Raw genomic sequence first — 17,930 nt, forward strand, 5'->3', positions numbered from 1 at the left:
TTGGTTTTGTAACTCGCTCCACGCCGACAGAATTCAGTTACTTTGTTTCTCATGTCTTCTTGAATTTCTTTACATATTTTGTTGCTTTCTAAGATATTTTCTCGAAACTTCCTTTTATATTTTCTCTGCTTTTCCTTGATGAGCTGAAACATGTAAGTGCAACAAAAAGAGCAATCTGTAAATTGAAAAGATTTTTTCACAGCACTGTGCTTAACCAATTTATTTTAATAAGTCAGAATACATTATTTTAGAATATAAAAGTGTTTTTGTTTGTGTAAACACATAAAAACTGAGAAGTTATGTATTTTTTCTTTTTTTGATTCTGTTTTAGAGAGGACCAAAAATTGATATCAGACAAAATACTTTGGCTAGCGTCAATTGACAAATTGTATTCACTGTTGTGGTGATAATGTAATCTTAATACAGATTAACATTAACAGGGAAGCTAAATATAATAATGGCAAACATATCTAGATGTAGATGTAAAATGTTATTAGAGAAAATGTTTATTCAGGTATTTTCTCAGTTATGAGAAGTTTCTACAAGCACAGCTTCAACCTTATTGTTTCCAAGTGCACTGATTTTAAGGGCTTGTAAGCATTTGACCTTTGCCTTCAACCAAATCCTCGAAGCAACTGGGACATCATTGAAACTCAAGGTGGAGACAGTAATGAGAGTTAACTGAAGAAATGGTACTGTGCCTTAGCCACTGCAAATATAGTCACAGTATAAGTAATAATATTCTCAAATTCAGCTCATGACTACACTGACCAAACAGAAGGTTGTGAGTTTTATTGTGTTCTGCTATCAACATACCGGATTTTTTTCCCCTTTTTTTCTTTGTAAAATCTCAAGTTGGATGTTCCACAAGCACACTAAATTTGGCTCTCAAAAAATAACGAAAGCTGCAAATGTTTTCAAGATTTCCAACAAAATGTTGCACGAAGGCCAGGATCCATTTGCAGCATTTTCCAATCCTGTGTAACTAAAACTGCCTTGTACAGCCATAAGCTCAGCAGACTCTTGGACTGGTTCTGTTCAGTTATTTTAGAAACAGTTTTTTGCTCAAGTTGCAGTGTATGACAGACAGCTTTAATAACTTCTGCTCACTTTGTTCCTCAAGCATCAACACTGTGCAGCCAACATGCCAAATATGCTTCATTTACCGGCAATAAGTTAGTGCAATAAAAAAAAGAGTTCAACAGGTTTGAAATTGTAAAATTTTAGTGTTTTTTTTAGACTTACCATGGTACCATGTGGTCCACTTAGTCCAGCCTCCCCATCAATGCCTGTCTCACCCTGAAACACAAATCATAGAATATATATAGTTTTTATATTTAAGGATGACAAGGAAATATTTAAAAAGTAAATGCTTTTACTTCTTTATACATTCCAGGTGTCTCCTCAAAAACATATGCTTGAAATGATCATTTAGAAATAATGTTTGACGGACAATAAATACTGGAGCTCAGAGGTCTCATGCTTTTATTGCCACTTTAATAGGTACAACCTGAGTTCAGTTCAATGTAGATTTTTACAGACAACTACAAAGTCTCATTTCATTCTGAAGAATCAATGAACAAGAAGCACATTTAAGCTGTGATATCATGGTGCTTGATCCTCCTTTTAGCATTCACTTTTGTGTAAATGAACAATAGTAATGTTGAGAGTTTTTCAGAGTGAAAACTACATGAAGAAAAAATTATACTCACTCTCTGGCCAGTCAGGCCCTGCTCCCCAATGCTGCCGGGCGAGCCAACAGAACCCTGTTAAGCAAACAATCAAGACTATGAAGTATTTGCTTTATGTTTTTCAGTGCCCCAAAATACAGCTACCACCTTTGATTGCAAAGTTAAATCTGTGATTCCCACTTTCCTGCAGGATGCATACCCAAACGTGGCACTTTAATTAAAGCAGCTGGAGTTAAAAACACAATAATTCACCTTGATTGTCCACATAATTATACCACTTACAAAATAAGACATGGTTTTCATATTTTATTACAGATGAGTGCCGTGGATTTGCATTGACCACCCCCACATCAATAAAATCACATTTCACAACACTTACAGCTGCAGTCTTTGTTTAAATGTCTCAGCCAGCTTTGTACATGTAGAAACTAACTTTCTTTTTTTTCAGCTAGCGAAATCTGGAACAGCAATCTTCAAGTCGTCCTACTGACTTTCATTTGACTTGAATATGTTTTAATGAAAATCATTCTATTTTGGTTTTTATAATCTTTGTTCGTAAATGTTCTGTATTAAACATCTGAGATTTCTGGAGAAGAACTGGATTTCCACTGAATTTTAACGCTCATGTGGACAGTTGATTCAAAAGGCAACCTAAAGGCGATTGTTTACACTTGTTTTTATTTTGGGGTTTCAGAAAAAAGAGAGTTGACGTTTTATGGATGTCACAGTTAAAGAAACTTTAAGAACCAAGTACAGCTCTCTTTTTACATCACACATTTGCACCACATTGTGTTGGTCTAAATCCCAGTTGAGAAAACTGAAGTTTGTGTTTGTAACAGGATAAAATGTAATTCAGTTTAAGGGATATAAATACTACAGCAAAGGCAGTGTGTTTTCAAAACTCCACATATGCATCTGGAGTACTGAGCAGCTATAATTCCATGGCATTTCATTTTTCATATCTTGTTCTCCTCACCTTCTCTCCAGATTCACCCGGCGGCCCTTTCTCCCCAGCATTTCCAGCAGGTCCCTTTGAGAAACAGTTATAGCCTTTAATATTTGGCACTAATGTAAAACGCTGCTTGAGTTTTGACGCCAGCTGTGTGATCAACTAACCATTGGTCCAATTGCCCCCAGTGGCCCGATCGTTCCTGCTGGACCTGATGACCCCTGCAGCAGCACAGCAGAGGCATCAATAAAAATGGTTAAGAGCGTTTTCTGGCATAAGATAAACACCTCTGACAGTGACAGCAAATGGGAAAAAATAGGAAAATGGATAAGAACTCAGTAGAAAGTGAGTATTTGTGGGGGCAAGATCATCTGGAAGGCTCAGAATCTTTCAAACAATAAACCAAAGCTTCTGAATGTGAGTAAAACTGACCCGCTGATATAGAGGCACACTGAAACTACAATAAAGCTGCCTCTACAAAGAGGAAATGGAGTAAATCAAATTGTCCCTGCTTTGCCATACTTTGCTGTTCATGTCCATGAGGTCTGGACAGAGGGAGAGGAAGAAGAGGATTAGGATGTTTTTAAGCTTTTCCAACTGGATAGAAGTTTCTAGGAAAAGCTCAGGGAAATAAAAGAATTTATGCAAGAGCCAAAAAAACATAACACTGTAGTTCTCCCTTAGACTGACAGTTAAAGGGTTACACTATTAAAATACATAGAAGCTCAATTTGAATAATCAACTCACTGGTTCTCCTACAATTCCTTTGGCTCCAGGTGGTCCTGAGGGTCCTGGGATACCCTGAAATTATAACATTGATGGTATTCATACACATGCTTAAAAACTAAAACTGATCTGACCCAATCTAACAGACAACTCTGTGAGCCTTAATCCCTTACTGGAAACCCTTTTGGCCCGACTTCGCCTGGCTCACCAAGCTTTCCCTGCAGCAAAACCACAAAAATGAAAAAATGTGATCACAGGACAAGATAAATATTCTAGGTTAATAAAGTTAATAAGGGTAATATGGTTGCTGGCATTTTCTACAGAAATCATGAGTTTTATATTACACAATGCAGGGTAATTATTGGTTACTTGTCCGTCATTAAGTGTAGATTACTTGAATTATCAATAATAATAATAATAATAATAATAATAAAGGCCTTGGCAAAGATATTTAACAAATTAAGCATAATTGCCATTTCTAATTGGTTTAGGTTTATACGGTAGTTGTAATGTGAAAATATGTGAAAAAGAGAATGCTGTTTTATTCCAAAGGTGGGTATTCTAGTAAAAAAAAAAAAATTTTCTACCAAACGTGGGAGAAAATTTCACCAGAAGTTAAATCTCTTTTGTTTTGCAAATATAAAAAATGATTGGGCATTAATATGCACAAATGTCCTTGTTTAGTACTGAATATTAAAAGGGACGTCCTAACTTCACATGATTTTACTATGTGATCAAACAGACATAGTATCTGTTTTATAACATCTCAAGCCAACACACTAGTTCTTTGATCTGACGTTTTTAGAAATACCACTTGAACAAATGCACAACCAGGACTGGAGCTTTTGCTCAAACACTTTTTGTTAGCAGAGAAAAATATAGATTTTTTTTTTCTCTCACCATTTCCCCAGGGAGGCCGAATTTTCCTGGTGGACCATCAGGCCCCTGTGAAGAAACAGCATGGGATAAATGAGCTTCCTGAAATCCCCCTCAAGTCATAATGTGCTACCAACATCATTATTATTTAAAGTTCCTTGATAAACAACTCTGCACTTTAGATTTTTATTTATAAGAGTGTCTTGCAATATCCTTCAGCTGGAAAAAAAGAGTTAAGAATAATAGACTTCTTGTTTTTCTACAGGTTAATTTATTTATTTATTTTTCATGTATGCAGTTATAAAAACCTGAGGCCAGACATAACAGTAAGTTTCAGAACAAAAAAATCAACCATAATTTCTCACTAATATTTTGAGCTACTGTCACTTTTCAGTGTGTTATCACATGCTCACCTTGACCCCTGTTGACCCCTTTGCCCCCAGTGGACCATCAGGTCCTCTTGGACCCTGTTTAAAGAATAATAGTTATCATTGATCAACAGCATTAGAAAGATGTCCTTTAATGACCTCGGGGCTGATGTTGTTGAACAAATTGCATTTCCATTATTCACTCTAAGGAAAGCTGGGAGAGTTTTGTTAGTAGTGTGTGCTTTAAATTTCCCCACTCTGGAGAAACGGACTGTAGCTACTTAGCAAATGCTTGGCATCTGCAATTTAGCTCCGTGGTGTGCCCAAATCCCACTGTGCAGAACTTTATCCCCACTTTTCCACAATCATAACTGTGGTGCTGCCTGCAGAGTTAAATTGTTGTCCTGAAGCTCAGTTATTCTTGCCCCTAGAATTGACTCAAACTATTCAGTAAAAAACAAATTGTATTTTTGGAAATATTCCTAAAAGCATTTTAAATAAGAAATATAAATTGAACCCAACCAGAATAAAACTACTTCCTACATAATTCCTAAAACGGCTCTGCGGGATAAAAAGCGAGATTACAAATAGAATTTATAATCAGTTTTTTGAACATGGAGTAACAGGACAAATTTAAATCTCTTTTTAAAGATCCACAGATCAAACATTCTCAGTAACATCATAAATAAATTATACCGTTAACTTATCACAGACAATTTGTACATATCACAGGAGACATTGTAACATTGGGAGTTAAGGGAGCTGTTTTTGTTCATAAAAGCGGTATGCATATATCAGTAGTTTATAAAATGGACAAACATGAATAATCTCTGAGCAAGATGTATGCAAAATGCCTTGATCATCACCTCAAATTGATATTTTAATATTTAAATGTTTTGTTCTCCAGAGGAGATTCTCCAAACTATATATGACCCTTAAGCTGTTGGGCTTGTTCATTTAGATCCATGTCAGTACATGTCAAATAATGCATTTTAAAGTAATGATCTTTTTCTGCCTGTTTAGAAATCTGTACACTTTTGAAATTGCTCATATTTTTTTCTGATCAGTTATCATTTTAAGTACGGATTTAATGTGTGATTAGAAATGGAAACTTCTTCCCAATACATTGCAAAGCCTCTACATTCTTTTTTTCAGCTAGCAACATATCATGTAGTGCTTTGGAGTCGTCTCTTCCTGAAAACCTAAATAATAGGCTATAGACAGAAATGGTGCACTGTAGCACAAAACCAACTCCTCCATGATGAGAGTTTGACAACTTCTGTTAGCTGTCAAATGCAGACACAGAGAAGAATTTGGGATGGTCTGAAAAAACACACAGAACCAAGAAAAACTTGATCACATTTATCAATCCCAATCAACTTGTTAAAGATTTGGTGGCATGTAATTGTCTTTAATATTTGGATTTTTGTCTAATATTGCTGAATCCCTTACTTGTCTTTCTGTTAAAAATGTTCGACACAAATTCATGCAGGATGTGTGATGATTTGAGGGCAAATTTGTGGTGGTAGTCTATAAAGAATTAAAATTAAGAATTAAATGTCATAAATTGAAGGATCCAGCTTATCCAACAAGGTTAACTTTTAGACTGTTATCAACTTTGTTCTGAATTTTAGCGATATTCCAGTTTGACGGTGTGAAAATTACACCTGGTGAGGTTCAAATCCAGCCATCCCAGAGAGGCTGCACATCAATCTGACTTCAGAACTAAGTGAGGTCTCCTCATTAGTTTTATCAGGGCGATTTACTGATACCTTGAGCTCCAGATCAAGGTTGCTCACCATAGCCAATTCCTCTTTTTAAGTTCTCTCTTTTTTCTTTTTCACACTTTTCCTCATATTTCAGTCAGGTGCTTATACCTCCAAATTATGCATAAAAATCTTGCATTTAGTATTTTATTTGAGTGTTTCTAGGTCAGTGAGTTTGTTAATAAAGGTGTTTTAACTGGAGTGTTCAATTGCTTGGAATTCCTCCAACATAGTAAGTAGTTTGATGTTTCTATGACTCTGTTTTTTCATACAGAGTCATAGATAACTTGGGAGAAAATGTCCCCAAATGACTGTATGACAAAACATACAGAGTCATCTGTATGTTTCATGATTAATGAAATTAGTAATTTCATTAATCATAAAATTACTAATAGGTTAATCATTGAATCAAGAAGTATCTCGTAATCCATCTATGTGTGTCCAACTGAAATGTCAATATTGTATTTTCAAAATTCACATTTATAATATACATATTTCCTATATTCCTTTCTGCTAAATATCCAATTAGAGCTCCCAGATGAGGAAAACTAATTAATCTACATGCTGACTGATACCCCACTGATCAATTTTATTCATTAAGAGAGAGAGGGAGACAGAGCAAAAGAGGGAAAGAGAGACAACTGCATACAAACTTCTTTTATATTTCATTTCGTTTACTTTTTCACATATATTGCCCGTTTTTCAAATTAATGAAACAAGTACTCAGTCGACTTGGAGCTCTGCTACTTTCACTGTGGAAAGCCTTTCCAGTAGAGACACATGAGAGGAAATGACAGTGATGACTGACTTACAAAGAGCCCAAATCACAGCAAGTTAAGCCCAGAGAACTGTATGAATTTTGAGGAGATATTTTTCCTGACAGCAAAATTTGGCTTTTAAAACAATTTGAAGGACAAGACAAGACTGCTGTAAAGCCGAACTTCAGCGTTCAGCCAAAAAACAAGGAAGAAGCCTCTAAGTTTCAACTGCGATGACACATTTGAAAAAGAGATGTGCCCGATCCGATTAATGTTGTTATTGTATCTATGCATTTAACTCTTGGATCAGATATCGTTCTGTAGCTCCAACCCAAAAATCATAATTTTCTGTTGCTGGAGGTCAACAGAGAAGCAACAGAAAGGTTAACTGAAATACAGACTATTTGTCTTTTTTTAAAACTTTCATCCTCTATCTGCCATGGAACATAATGGATTTAGAAATGATGGCGGCCTACTCAAAGACTACAAGACAAGACATAAATATCTTCATTCCAGGCAACACATGGAGGACCTGCTCAGCTAGTGATTTTTTAAAAGTTTAAAAAATGCTTTAGAAATGTCACTAACATATGTTTTTATTTTGTTGCACTGAAATAGTAAACTCTTCTTTTATTCATTTGCTTTTTGGCTTTTCTTTAAATTTCACACATAAACAGTTAATTAATGACAGTTCACAGTAGAAAGGTTTGTTGTATGGCATTGTCACTTGTTAATGTTAGTGTGAGTGCAAGCCATTTTACTTTCATTTTACTGCCCAAAAGGGAGACAAAAACACAAATCTCAGCAGTATAACTGCCAGTGCTTGTTGTTTATTCATGTTTGTTTTAATGGTACAAGCACTAAATGTTTAACGAACAGCACTCTGGAGCAGAAAATAGTGATATCGGCAGATATTTATTTATAGCAACTATACACGATGTACCATTGTCAAATTGTCCTAAACACAGTATTAGGATAATCTGCCTTTTTCCTTTATCACTGAAAGGAATAAACTCCTAACAGCTAAAATTACACAAAGGCTTAAAAATATGCAGTCTTACTTTGAAACAAGACTTTAAAGGAATGCTGATGTGCCAACATAAAAAAAGAAAAAAATATAACAAACAAACCCAAAATGACACAAAACTAATTTAGACTCTACTTGATTAGATAATATCAAAAAGGCAAGAGATGCATACAGGATAACATTTTTAAAAATCTTTTTATTATCTTTTACTGAATGTACATTTTACAATATGTATAACTGAATGTGTCTGTAAATAGTACAAATTGTATTGTTTTATGTTTTTATGTGAAATGTTCTATAAGTCTTTTCATGTTTTTGATAAATGGTCCTCTTCATGGTCCCTGTCAAATACATTACATAAACTAAATCTAGATAATCTCTGTACACATTTGCCATGTAGCAAAAATGTAGATTTAGAAGTAAGATGTTATTTTCATTTCCTGAAAAATTACATTTTGAAAATGCAAGTTTTCTATTTGATGGCAACAACATGCAAATTTTGCTGATGTTTATTGTGAGATGAGAAATAACTAGTAAGATCCTAAATATACCATTTTTGTGTATATCTGCACAAACAGTAGAAGTACTAAGAAACACATCATGATATCATATGTAGCACCAATATTTAATCATTTGTGAACTACTGTTATTATTTACTCCTGCTACTTACTCTCCTGCCTTTGTGTCCTCTTATGCCAGCAGATCCTCGTGAACCAGGTAGGCCCTGAATGTGTGCAAAAACATTATTTTAGCTCAACCATCCAGTACTTTTGAAACTGATAAACAGTAAGCAAATCTTAGTGGCACCCCTAGTTAAGTTTTGCTAAAACCTTAAAGTATAGTGTCTTTTATGGCAGCAGAATAGTCAGTTACAGAAAGAAGTTGGAAAAAATATAGACACTCCAAGCAATTTCTATTAAATAAATACAGTGTAACCCAGTATTTGTAGGGTTTAGGAACCACAACCGCCCACAAATAGTTGAATACTTGAGACTTCCTATAAAAACATCAAACTCTTGTAAATTATTCCATGATTAGAAATCATTTGGACGTATAAACAGGACAGGAACAGAACAAACCTCTTCTGTCCTGCCATTCCTCGGCCTTTCTTTAAATGACTGATAAGGTTTGATGCCCATAGTAGATTGCCGTGGTGGAAAAAATAAAATCTCCAAGTCGCATGCCAGTTTTCTTAATTTTCACATTAAGAATACTACCCACGTTTAAGCCATAAACCTGAAGTAATAGCAAACTTACTGGAATCCCTTCCAGTCCTGGTGGGCCTGTCTCTCCAGGTAGTCCAGAGTGACCCTGATAGATTGAGCATGCAATGCAAATCATATAATAATTTTTACTTACTTAATCATGAAATAAATCCCTAACAAAGTTGATTCTGAATCCTGAAATACTGGTTTAAATCAGTGTTTCTGGGGAAATCTCTCCCACATCCCTTCTAAATGTTGAACTGAATATCTCCTGATACAAGAGACGGGGTCCAGACTTACTCCTTACCATCGGCCCAGGTTCACCTGGAGGTCCGGGGACACCCGTTTTCCCTCGATCCCCCTGAGAAACCAAAGGTCATCAACAAATGTCACACTGCAAATGATAATCATGATTCCTAAGCATGCTGTTATATTGAATTTCAAATGGCATTTTCTGCCCATTGACTGATTTATTGTCACTGGACATATTCTGGAGGTAAATGTGTCAGGATCCATGCAAAGTATGATGAAACAGGACTAGAGTAACCTTTTCTGCAGCCATTCCTGACTCCCCAATAGGCCCGATAAAGCCTGGTAGTCCCTAAAGAAGAGAAACAAATAGTCTTTCTTGCGTTTTGAATCTGTGAACTTTATTATATACTACCCAACAATGACAGCTCATCTAAGGGGCTCAAATAAAACAGACACACAGCAGATCAGTGGGTGTCAAACACAAATTACCAGAAACAGAGAGAAAAGCTTTTACCCTCTCGCCGAGCTTGCCGACCTCGCCGGTTATCCCCGTCTCGCCCTACAGCAAAGTAGCTAAATTAACATTTCACAAACTTATTCAGCCATTTAGTATTTTTTTTCTTTTGGTTCAGATGAAATGTGCTTAGAAGTTAGTTCCCCTGTGGTATCTGAGAATTAACATCTAATTTACACATACTCGTTGATACGTTGCTATAAAAGACAACTGGAGAGAGAATGTTCATTTAAAGATGACAGTAGTTCAGAAGTGGTTGTGCCACTTTCAAGTCTGACCTTGGGTCCTTCTGAGCCCGTCAGTCCAGGGAATCCCTGTCTCCCCGGCCTGCCCTGAACAGAAAACAAAAATCAGAGAAGTGTACAGCTTCACACAAATTGAAATAAAGTATATCTCTACAGGGAAGCATGTCATGTGTCAGTCTAACTCTCCCTTCAGAGAATGAGGCATAAAAGAAAGCGACATCTGTTACCAAAACAAAGAGATTCCTTAAGGAATCTTAATAATTCAGACAACAAAGAACGATTTCCAGCATCAAAGGCCTCATTACTAACAAAACTCTTTTGGTCATTTGCGTTTGCTTTCTTCTATCATTTATGGTTTTGGGAGACGACAAACTAAAGTAAACCTCAAAGAGACAAAATCTGGTAAAGTTTGTGCAGTAGTTTAACTTGGGAGGAATGTTTTCATTTTGATATATTTGGAAAAAGATGTCAAATGTCAATTTAAAACTCTTCTTTCCACATCTAAAGCTATGAGTAAATAATCTCCATCTTACATTTAAAGATCTGTATTTACTCCAAAGGAGCACTTTGCTCTCTGATGTTTCCTGGTGGTTCGTAGGCAGATCTTTAAAACTTTCTTTTAATGAAGCTTATAATTTGTTTGGCTGATTATTCCAGGTTAAATTATGCGGCTACCGGTTTAGAGTTAGTGACTACTCTTTCACTGTCTCTGTTTTGTCCTGATACTCTCCTCTTGTGCATTATTATGCTATTAAATTTGTGACCAGCCTTTCCTAGATGGAGCCATTGACAAGTGTTGCTGCTGTTACTTGTGTTATTACTCTGTTTTGCTTTCCACATAGAAAATACGCACGGCTCAGCATTTCTGATGCTGAGCCGGGCATCAGAAATGCCTAACTTTCTGATGTTAGGCATCAGAAAGTTAGGTCTGATGTGCCTAACTGTGTTATTGTCCTGGACAGTCATTAGTGGAGCTTTTGCTGCCATTAACCTGTTTTATTTTCATAGAAGGTATACCTAGTCTAGCGCTTATGTGTTTGGTTATGGTAGCTTTCTTGAAACTCACTCACAGAGCTATTTGTGCCATTAAATTCCTGAATTAAATGTATTTTCCTTTTCATGGAAGATACCTCTGGACCACTGTTTGTCTGCCGAATTGTGTCAGTTTTCTGGACAGAAACATTAGGAGACACATTGCTGCCCTTAGCTTTGCAACCTCCTTCTGTTTGTCTTTTCCTAGAACGTAAACCTGGCCTAGCTCTTTATGTTTGGCTGTGCCAGTTAGCTCTGTTAGCGTTCTGGACACTGTCACTCATCAAGCTATTGCTCATTGACTTTGTATTACGTCCCAAAAATATATGCCTGGACCATTGCAGATGTTGTTAATTGTGTCCCTTTCCTTGTTTGAACCATTGACTAACATACTGCTGTTATTATCCAAGGTACTTGTTTTTCTTTCCAATAGAAAGTATGCATGAGCCAGCCAGGACTTTGTTGTTTTCTGTCTGTTTCTCTCTTCTTTACCCCCAGCGATGACAAATGGCCATCCATGCAGAGTCTGGTTCCACTGGGGGGCCGTCTGCTGTTGCCATTCTTCATGTTTGCTACAGATGAGGGATTTCTGCAAAGTCAACTACTCAGTGCAATTGTCTGAACTACCTTAGGTAGATACTTTTTACTAATTGGCAGTAAATTATCAACTTGACTGTACAGTAAAAGAATTAGACACATTGGACTGTATTTCTGAACTTGATTGTATGATCTTGCTACGCTGGAATATCTTGGACCAGTAAAATTTGAGTTTGGTCTGATTTGGCTTCAATATGATATGATATGAACTGAACCTGTTTATTTTGTAAAATTACTTTAGGGGACATTGGTGCAATAGTAAGTAAAGAGCATTGAATTAAAAGAAAGTAAACTTGAATACACTCCCTACTGTTAATGTTGAGATAGTGATATAGTAAGTACAATATATTAAACATGCTACATAATAAGGAAGTCAACCTTGGTCTATCATTCTGATAAAAAAAAAGAAAAGTTTTGATTTAAAACAACACTTCCTTTATCTGGTCAATCTTGGATTTAAATTTTAGAACTGTTTGTGTTTACAATTACATATATTTTTCAGTCATAGTAAATAGCAATTTGCTGACCAGTCTGGTAATATGGGGACACATTGTCCAGTAAGACCGCTTTCAAAACAGCTTTACAACAATAGAAAGAGCAGTCAGCCAAAGAACTAACAGACCCAAACTGCTCATTCATCCGAAGCTAAATTTAGGCAGAGCCACATGTGTGCTTCCGCTCAGCGTGCTTTACGGTGCTCTGTGAGAGTTCCCGCAGTGTCATTTTATTTCCTGTCTGGTGTTCGGTTGCAGAGCTTATCCAATCAGCACTCACCTCGGCTCCAGCGGGTCCAGCTGGCCCAACTGGTCCCTCATCACCCTGATGAAAAGAAAGTTGCCGAAGCTGAAAGGAAAATACATTTCACACATATTTAGCTTGCTTGCAGAATAAGTACAAATAACCTCACCTGAAGTCCAGGTGCTCCTGTCGGACCTGGCAAACCTCTTGTCCCTTCCTTTCCCTGTGGAGGAAACATTGAGGGCACAAATTCACTTAATTTCTTCTGGTGGAAATGAGTACATGTTCCTTTACTAACCTTCGGTCCCTCTAGACCATTTTGTCCTGGTCGGCCAATGTCACCTGGGAAGCCCTTTAAAAATCACAGAAAATTAAACACTGCTTTATACACTGCACACAACTGTGCAAAGACATATACTGGATGAAATTATTCATTTTATTCTTTACAGAAGTAGGACATACGGTCAATTTACCTCTGAACCAAGAGGACCGGGAATGCCATCAGGGCCTTTATCTCCAGGTTTGCCCTATGAAAAGACACAGACACTAAAACCTTGAAAATAATTTGGTAAGTTAAAGTAAATAAGATATTATTTGAAAACGTAATAGTATTTCACTTTGTGAAATATGGAAAAAACACGCACACCATCTTTATACAATTATCCGTCATCTGAGTTAAGGCTGCACATTAAAATGACAAAAGTCTGTAGCTAACAGAATTACACAGGGAACAAGTAGTTTATTTTTATAGGTTGCAAATACAAGAAACTGAGTTTAATGTTCAAAATTCCTTTTTGGGGGTAAATTAGCATCAATGATCATTTAAATACTTGGTCACAAATGCAAGATCATAAAGTTTATTTGCTCTTTACGATTTAAAGTGTTACTTAATTTTAATATAAAACATAACAAGCACCACTAATGTTCTTTCATGCAACAATAAAACAAATCCTTTAAAACTCTTTAGCCAAATCCTACAACAAAGCTAGCAGGTGGTGAAAAAAGATCAAACTATCCTCAGACTCATGTGTTCTGTATAAAGTTAGAATATGCACTTGAAGGAACTGTTATATAAAATTCGACTCCCAACACTTCTATGATTCGAAGTGGACATTCTTTGCCTTAGTATTTTATTATATGTCATGGATATATAGAAAATACCTGTGGTCCAGGTTTTCCACGAGGACCAGGTAACCCAGGGGAACCCCGGCTGCCCTGCAACATAAAAGTCCATATTTACTTCAAATATCACCAGGAAATAAACAACCGGAGCAGGTTTATAAATCTGTTCTACTCCACAACAAAATGAAAAGCATACTTTTGTCCTTGACACACAAACAGTTGATTTAACTCAAGGCAGACCATGTAAAGTCATTGAAAAACAATCTGGCTCTAGCCAGATCAGTAAACTCTTACCTTGTCCCCTTGGAATCCACACTCCCCCTGTTCTCCCGTTAAGCCCACGTCCCCCTTTGACAAACAAGACGCATCAAAATTAGTCACAAAGGAAACACCAGTTTACTACTCTTGTACATTCAATGATCAGCTATGCAAGGTGTGAATTCATTTTGATTGGAATCCAGAAAAATAAATTTATATATTAGCACCTCAAATATTTCTGTATACAGATAAATAATAATATGAGAAATACATATGCAGATCACCTTATCACCTTTCAGTCCTGTTACCCCTGGATTTCCAGGTACTCCCTTTAAAGCAAAAGCAAAGCAAAAATCAAGATAAAGGATCAATAAAACTCATATTTGAATCAAAATTCATCCAAGCAACTAAATCTGTCATATTGTACCAAATCTACAAACCAAACTGTAGGATTTACCTTGAGTCCTGGAAACCCTGGTAAGCCCATCATGCCACTAGGGCCCATGTCTCCCTGAAACCAACACAACATTCAAATACAAATTTCACATCACTTTTGAAAAACATAATTTTTAAAAAAATAGAATCTTTACAAATGTCTAAGCCCTTTTTTTCATTATCTTCTCTGTAATTACAGAGAGACGATTGTTACATGTAGTTGCTCATGTCAGTTAATGCCTTCAATTTCATTTTAAAACTGCAGCTTAAAGCAACATTACGTGAGAAAATAAAGTATGTTTAAAACATCAGTAGCAGAAAAAGATTCATCACCACTTACAATGAGGCCAGTGACTCCACATGGACCTGGGGCTCCCAACTCACCCTGAACAAACAAGAACCAGGAGATTAGATGCAACTAAGATACGTTTATGTGGTGAAGGAAAATAGGGTGAAACATCTTCCTTCAGTTCTAATCTTGAACTTATTAGAACCTAATAAAAAAGATCAAGTGAAACAAAGCACACAATACCATGACATTATTGACTAAACAAAGATGTAGCCAAAATGGAAAAACTTCATGAGTGGCCTGTGGTTAATCAAATTCAAATGTTTTCTACAACCTCCTTCAGCAGCAACTACATAGGGTTATTTTCCATATGATTTTATCCATTTCTCAAATCATTAAGGGGGAGGTTTGGCCCATTTTTTTCCACTGTTAAGCTGCACAATTCTTATAAAGGGGGGGCATTATGTACTTTTCAGGCACATGGTGCCATTTTATCACACATTAAAGTACATATGTCAGTTATAAAATGCTGCATAAATCACACATAACTCAAAAGAAAGACTTTACAATTTGACACTTTGAAAATGGGTCTCTGTCTCTTTAAGAAGCTGTTGTTCTTTCTGACAATCCATCTTCATCACAACAATGTTCCTCCATTATGATGTTCCCAGCCATAAATTCCGTAGATGTGCAATTTCACCGGGTAATTGCTGCTGCCACTAGTCTGGAGGAGCTAAGTGAGGGAAGCGTGGGCGAGGGATGACCTGTGAGGCGGAAGCTCGGCTGGAGACTCCTGCTGAGAGGAGGAGTTTTGTAGAAGTAAATGTTTATGCAGCCATCAATGGTTGCCCACGGGAGATTCAAGGATTTCATGCATGAAAGAATCAAAGCAAAACTACAGGACATGGAGGGTATTTTTTTGATGAAAAAAACATATAAAGCAAAAAAAAAAAAAGAAAAGAAAAAAAAGTACATTTTAGGTAACATACACTCTTTAAAATCACAACAGAGCATTCATGTGATCCCAAAATGATCCCACATTTCAATCATGTTGAGATCTGGGATCATTTTGCTGTTGATTACTCAGTTTTAGTGAATCCATGTGTCTGGCTTCTGGCTTCACATTTGACCACACAACACCTGGTCCAATACTATGACTTCACTGAGCCCAGTTCCTATGTTTGTACCAAGGTGATGGATTTTGTTTGCATGTTGGTTTGTTTTCTGGGGGTTTTTTTGTCATATGACGTTTTGGTCTCATCTGTCCTAATTACTCTGTTCCTTTGTTCAGATAAAACGGTGCAAAGCTAAGTTAAACAGCAACATACTTTTAAGGGAAAGACACTTTCTGCTGGTTTTGATATATGTTTAAAGCTGGTCAATCTTGCTGATTCTCACTTATTCAAGGTCATTTGATTAGCAGCTCTCCCTCCCTTCTCAATTCTTACAGATGCAGCAAGGATGTACATGATTTTTAAACAGCTTTTTATTTTGGCTTCAGTTTTGTTACAAAACTCTTCTGGAGTCAAAATTACATGTATATAACTTAGAAAATGGCCAAAACCAGATCATTTTGATCATGTTCTTATGCTCCAAAAAGGGTGTACTCTCTTTAATCTTGATTGTGGGTCTGTATTAGTCAACCATTTCAAAGAATACAATATGTTTTATATTTCTTTTGATAAATGCTGGTCCTATCCGCTCTAATAAGCTGAATAAAATTCTTCCCCACTATGTTTAGCTTTTCAAGGGAGCGATTTAGCCACTAATACAGGCTGGCTTGTTGTCCAAACCCTGCTTCCATCCACTCTAAACATTGCAAAAAGGGGAGAGATGGAGGACACAGCACAGCACAGTGTGGCCTTCCTGTCACCTCCTTGGGTCTCTCTTTGAACGAAACAACATGAATCAGGCCAAATGGAAAATCCCCGCTTCCCACTGCAGGGAGAGGAAATGTAGCCTGCAGCAGGCTGTTGGAGGTCAGCCAGTCTTTAATCTAACACTGACCCTGTCAATCACAAGCGGTTAGGGTCAAACTACGAAAAGAGGAGCAGTGAGTCAAACTGCTGGTGCCCTCACATCAGCATGGATGATGATGGGTGAGTGGAACAACTGCAGGGAGTTGCTTTGTGGTCATTCCTGTATCGGACTGAACTGGTCCTGCTGTGAAGGAATATGCAAGAAAGCTTAGACTCAGTTACTCTGGATCTCCAAGTAATGATTCTGCTTTTTTGCAGCTGCAGGAGAAGTGATGAGAACCAATGTTGATTTTTTGTGTGAAATTACAGTGCACTGTGTAATCAGCAGTTGAAATCAATTTAAATCTCTTTGGGGTATAATTGTGTTTGCATGAAAGGCGTATTTCATTTTAATGTAGTTCCACTCACTGGGTTCCCATCAGGGCCAGGTGGTCCCCGCTCTCCAAAGTCACCAGGAAACCCCTAAGAACACACGCAAACAAAATGGTTAGCTAACCAGAAAGGGAACTGCGTGATATTGCAATGTTTACACACTCAGAGTGTTAATTTTAATGTTGAATGTATTCAGAAATCACATGATTTGCCATTTAAGTGATTACACCAAACACTGGGGATTGACAAAGTGGCTCCCAAAACAGAAGTTTGCAGAGTCAAGCCAAGCAAATCCCATTAAATATTCTCCAGTACTTTCATTCCTGGGAGACTCTGAGGAAATTCCGCGGCTGAGTGTTTTCAAGTGACGAGAGTCTATATGTGCGCACAGCCCCCAAAGCAAAACCCCCAGGACTTGCCTAAATGGCTGAATAAAGCTGCTTTGGACAAGAAATTGCTGACTGTGCATTTTTTCTTTTTTTTTGCTGCATGGTCCTCTGTCTTCAACTATAGAAACAGAACAAGAGGTATATAATGCAGCCGTGACGCCACATGCTCATCATGTGCCTGTCAGAACGCCAAGGTCAACATGCAACCTGCCAAATATCATGAATCAATGCTTGGCTACAAAAAGTGAGAGCTGTTGGGACACAAATGACAGATGGCAGCAAAGAAGAGATCTCCCTCACTCCCTATTGGCAGGCTGAGAGGAGAAGATTTTGTGTATTAAG

The 17,930-nt window shown here is 36.9% G+C and overlaps 1 protein-coding gene across 3 annotated transcripts in view; it reads right to left on the bottom strand.

The window, feature by feature from the left end:
- Positions 1-17,930, bottom strand: part of LOC102222437 (collagen alpha-1(XXVII) chain B-like) — an 81,756-nt gene that overhangs the window by 21,242 nt on the left and 42,584 nt on the right. For 2 of the 3 annotated variants that reach the window (XM_023343771.1, XM_023343773.1), the window contains exons 13-36: positions 17,236-17,289; positions 14,900-14,944; positions 14,582-14,635; positions 14,409-14,453; positions 14,161-14,214; positions 13,906-13,959; positions 13,218-13,271; positions 13,043-13,096; positions 12,914-12,967; positions 12,781-12,849; positions 10,411-10,464; positions 10,133-10,177; positions 9,914-9,967; positions 9,674-9,727; positions 9,419-9,472; positions 8,832-8,885; positions 4,656-4,709; positions 4,267-4,311; positions 3,540-3,584; positions 3,388-3,441; positions 2,808-2,861; positions 2,668-2,721; positions 1,713-1,766; positions 1,246-1,299 (exon numbers count right to left, since the gene is read on the bottom strand). In XM_023343771.1, coding sequence (XP_023199539.1) covers positions 1,246-1,299; positions 1,713-1,766; positions 2,668-2,721; positions 2,808-2,861; positions 3,388-3,441; positions 3,540-3,584; positions 4,267-4,311; positions 4,656-4,709; positions 8,832-8,885; positions 9,419-9,472; positions 9,674-9,727; positions 9,914-9,967; positions 10,133-10,177; positions 10,411-10,464; positions 12,781-12,849; positions 12,914-12,967; positions 13,043-13,096; positions 13,218-13,271; positions 13,906-13,959; positions 14,161-14,214; positions 14,409-14,453; positions 14,582-14,635; positions 14,900-14,944; positions 17,236-17,289 — 1,266 coding nt within the window. The remainder of the gene's footprint in view (positions 1-1,245; positions 1,300-1,712; positions 1,767-2,667; positions 2,722-2,807; positions 2,862-3,387; positions 3,442-3,539; positions 3,585-4,266; positions 4,312-4,655; positions 4,710-8,831; positions 8,886-9,418; positions 9,473-9,673; positions 9,728-9,913; positions 9,968-10,132; positions 10,178-10,410; positions 10,465-12,780; positions 12,850-12,913; positions 12,968-13,042; positions 13,097-13,217; positions 13,272-13,905; positions 13,960-14,160; positions 14,215-14,408; positions 14,454-14,581; positions 14,636-14,899; positions 14,945-17,235; positions 17,290-17,930) is intronic. The other variant, XM_023343772.1, reaches the window with a different exon arrangement.

The sequence above is a fragment of the Xiphophorus maculatus genome, chromosome 12, assembly GCF_002775205.1.
Source record: "Xiphophorus maculatus strain JP 163 A chromosome 12, X_maculatus-5.0-male, whole genome shotgun sequence".
Classification (NCBI taxonomy): domain Eukaryota; kingdom Metazoa; phylum Chordata; class Actinopteri; order Cyprinodontiformes; family Poeciliidae; genus Xiphophorus; species Xiphophorus maculatus.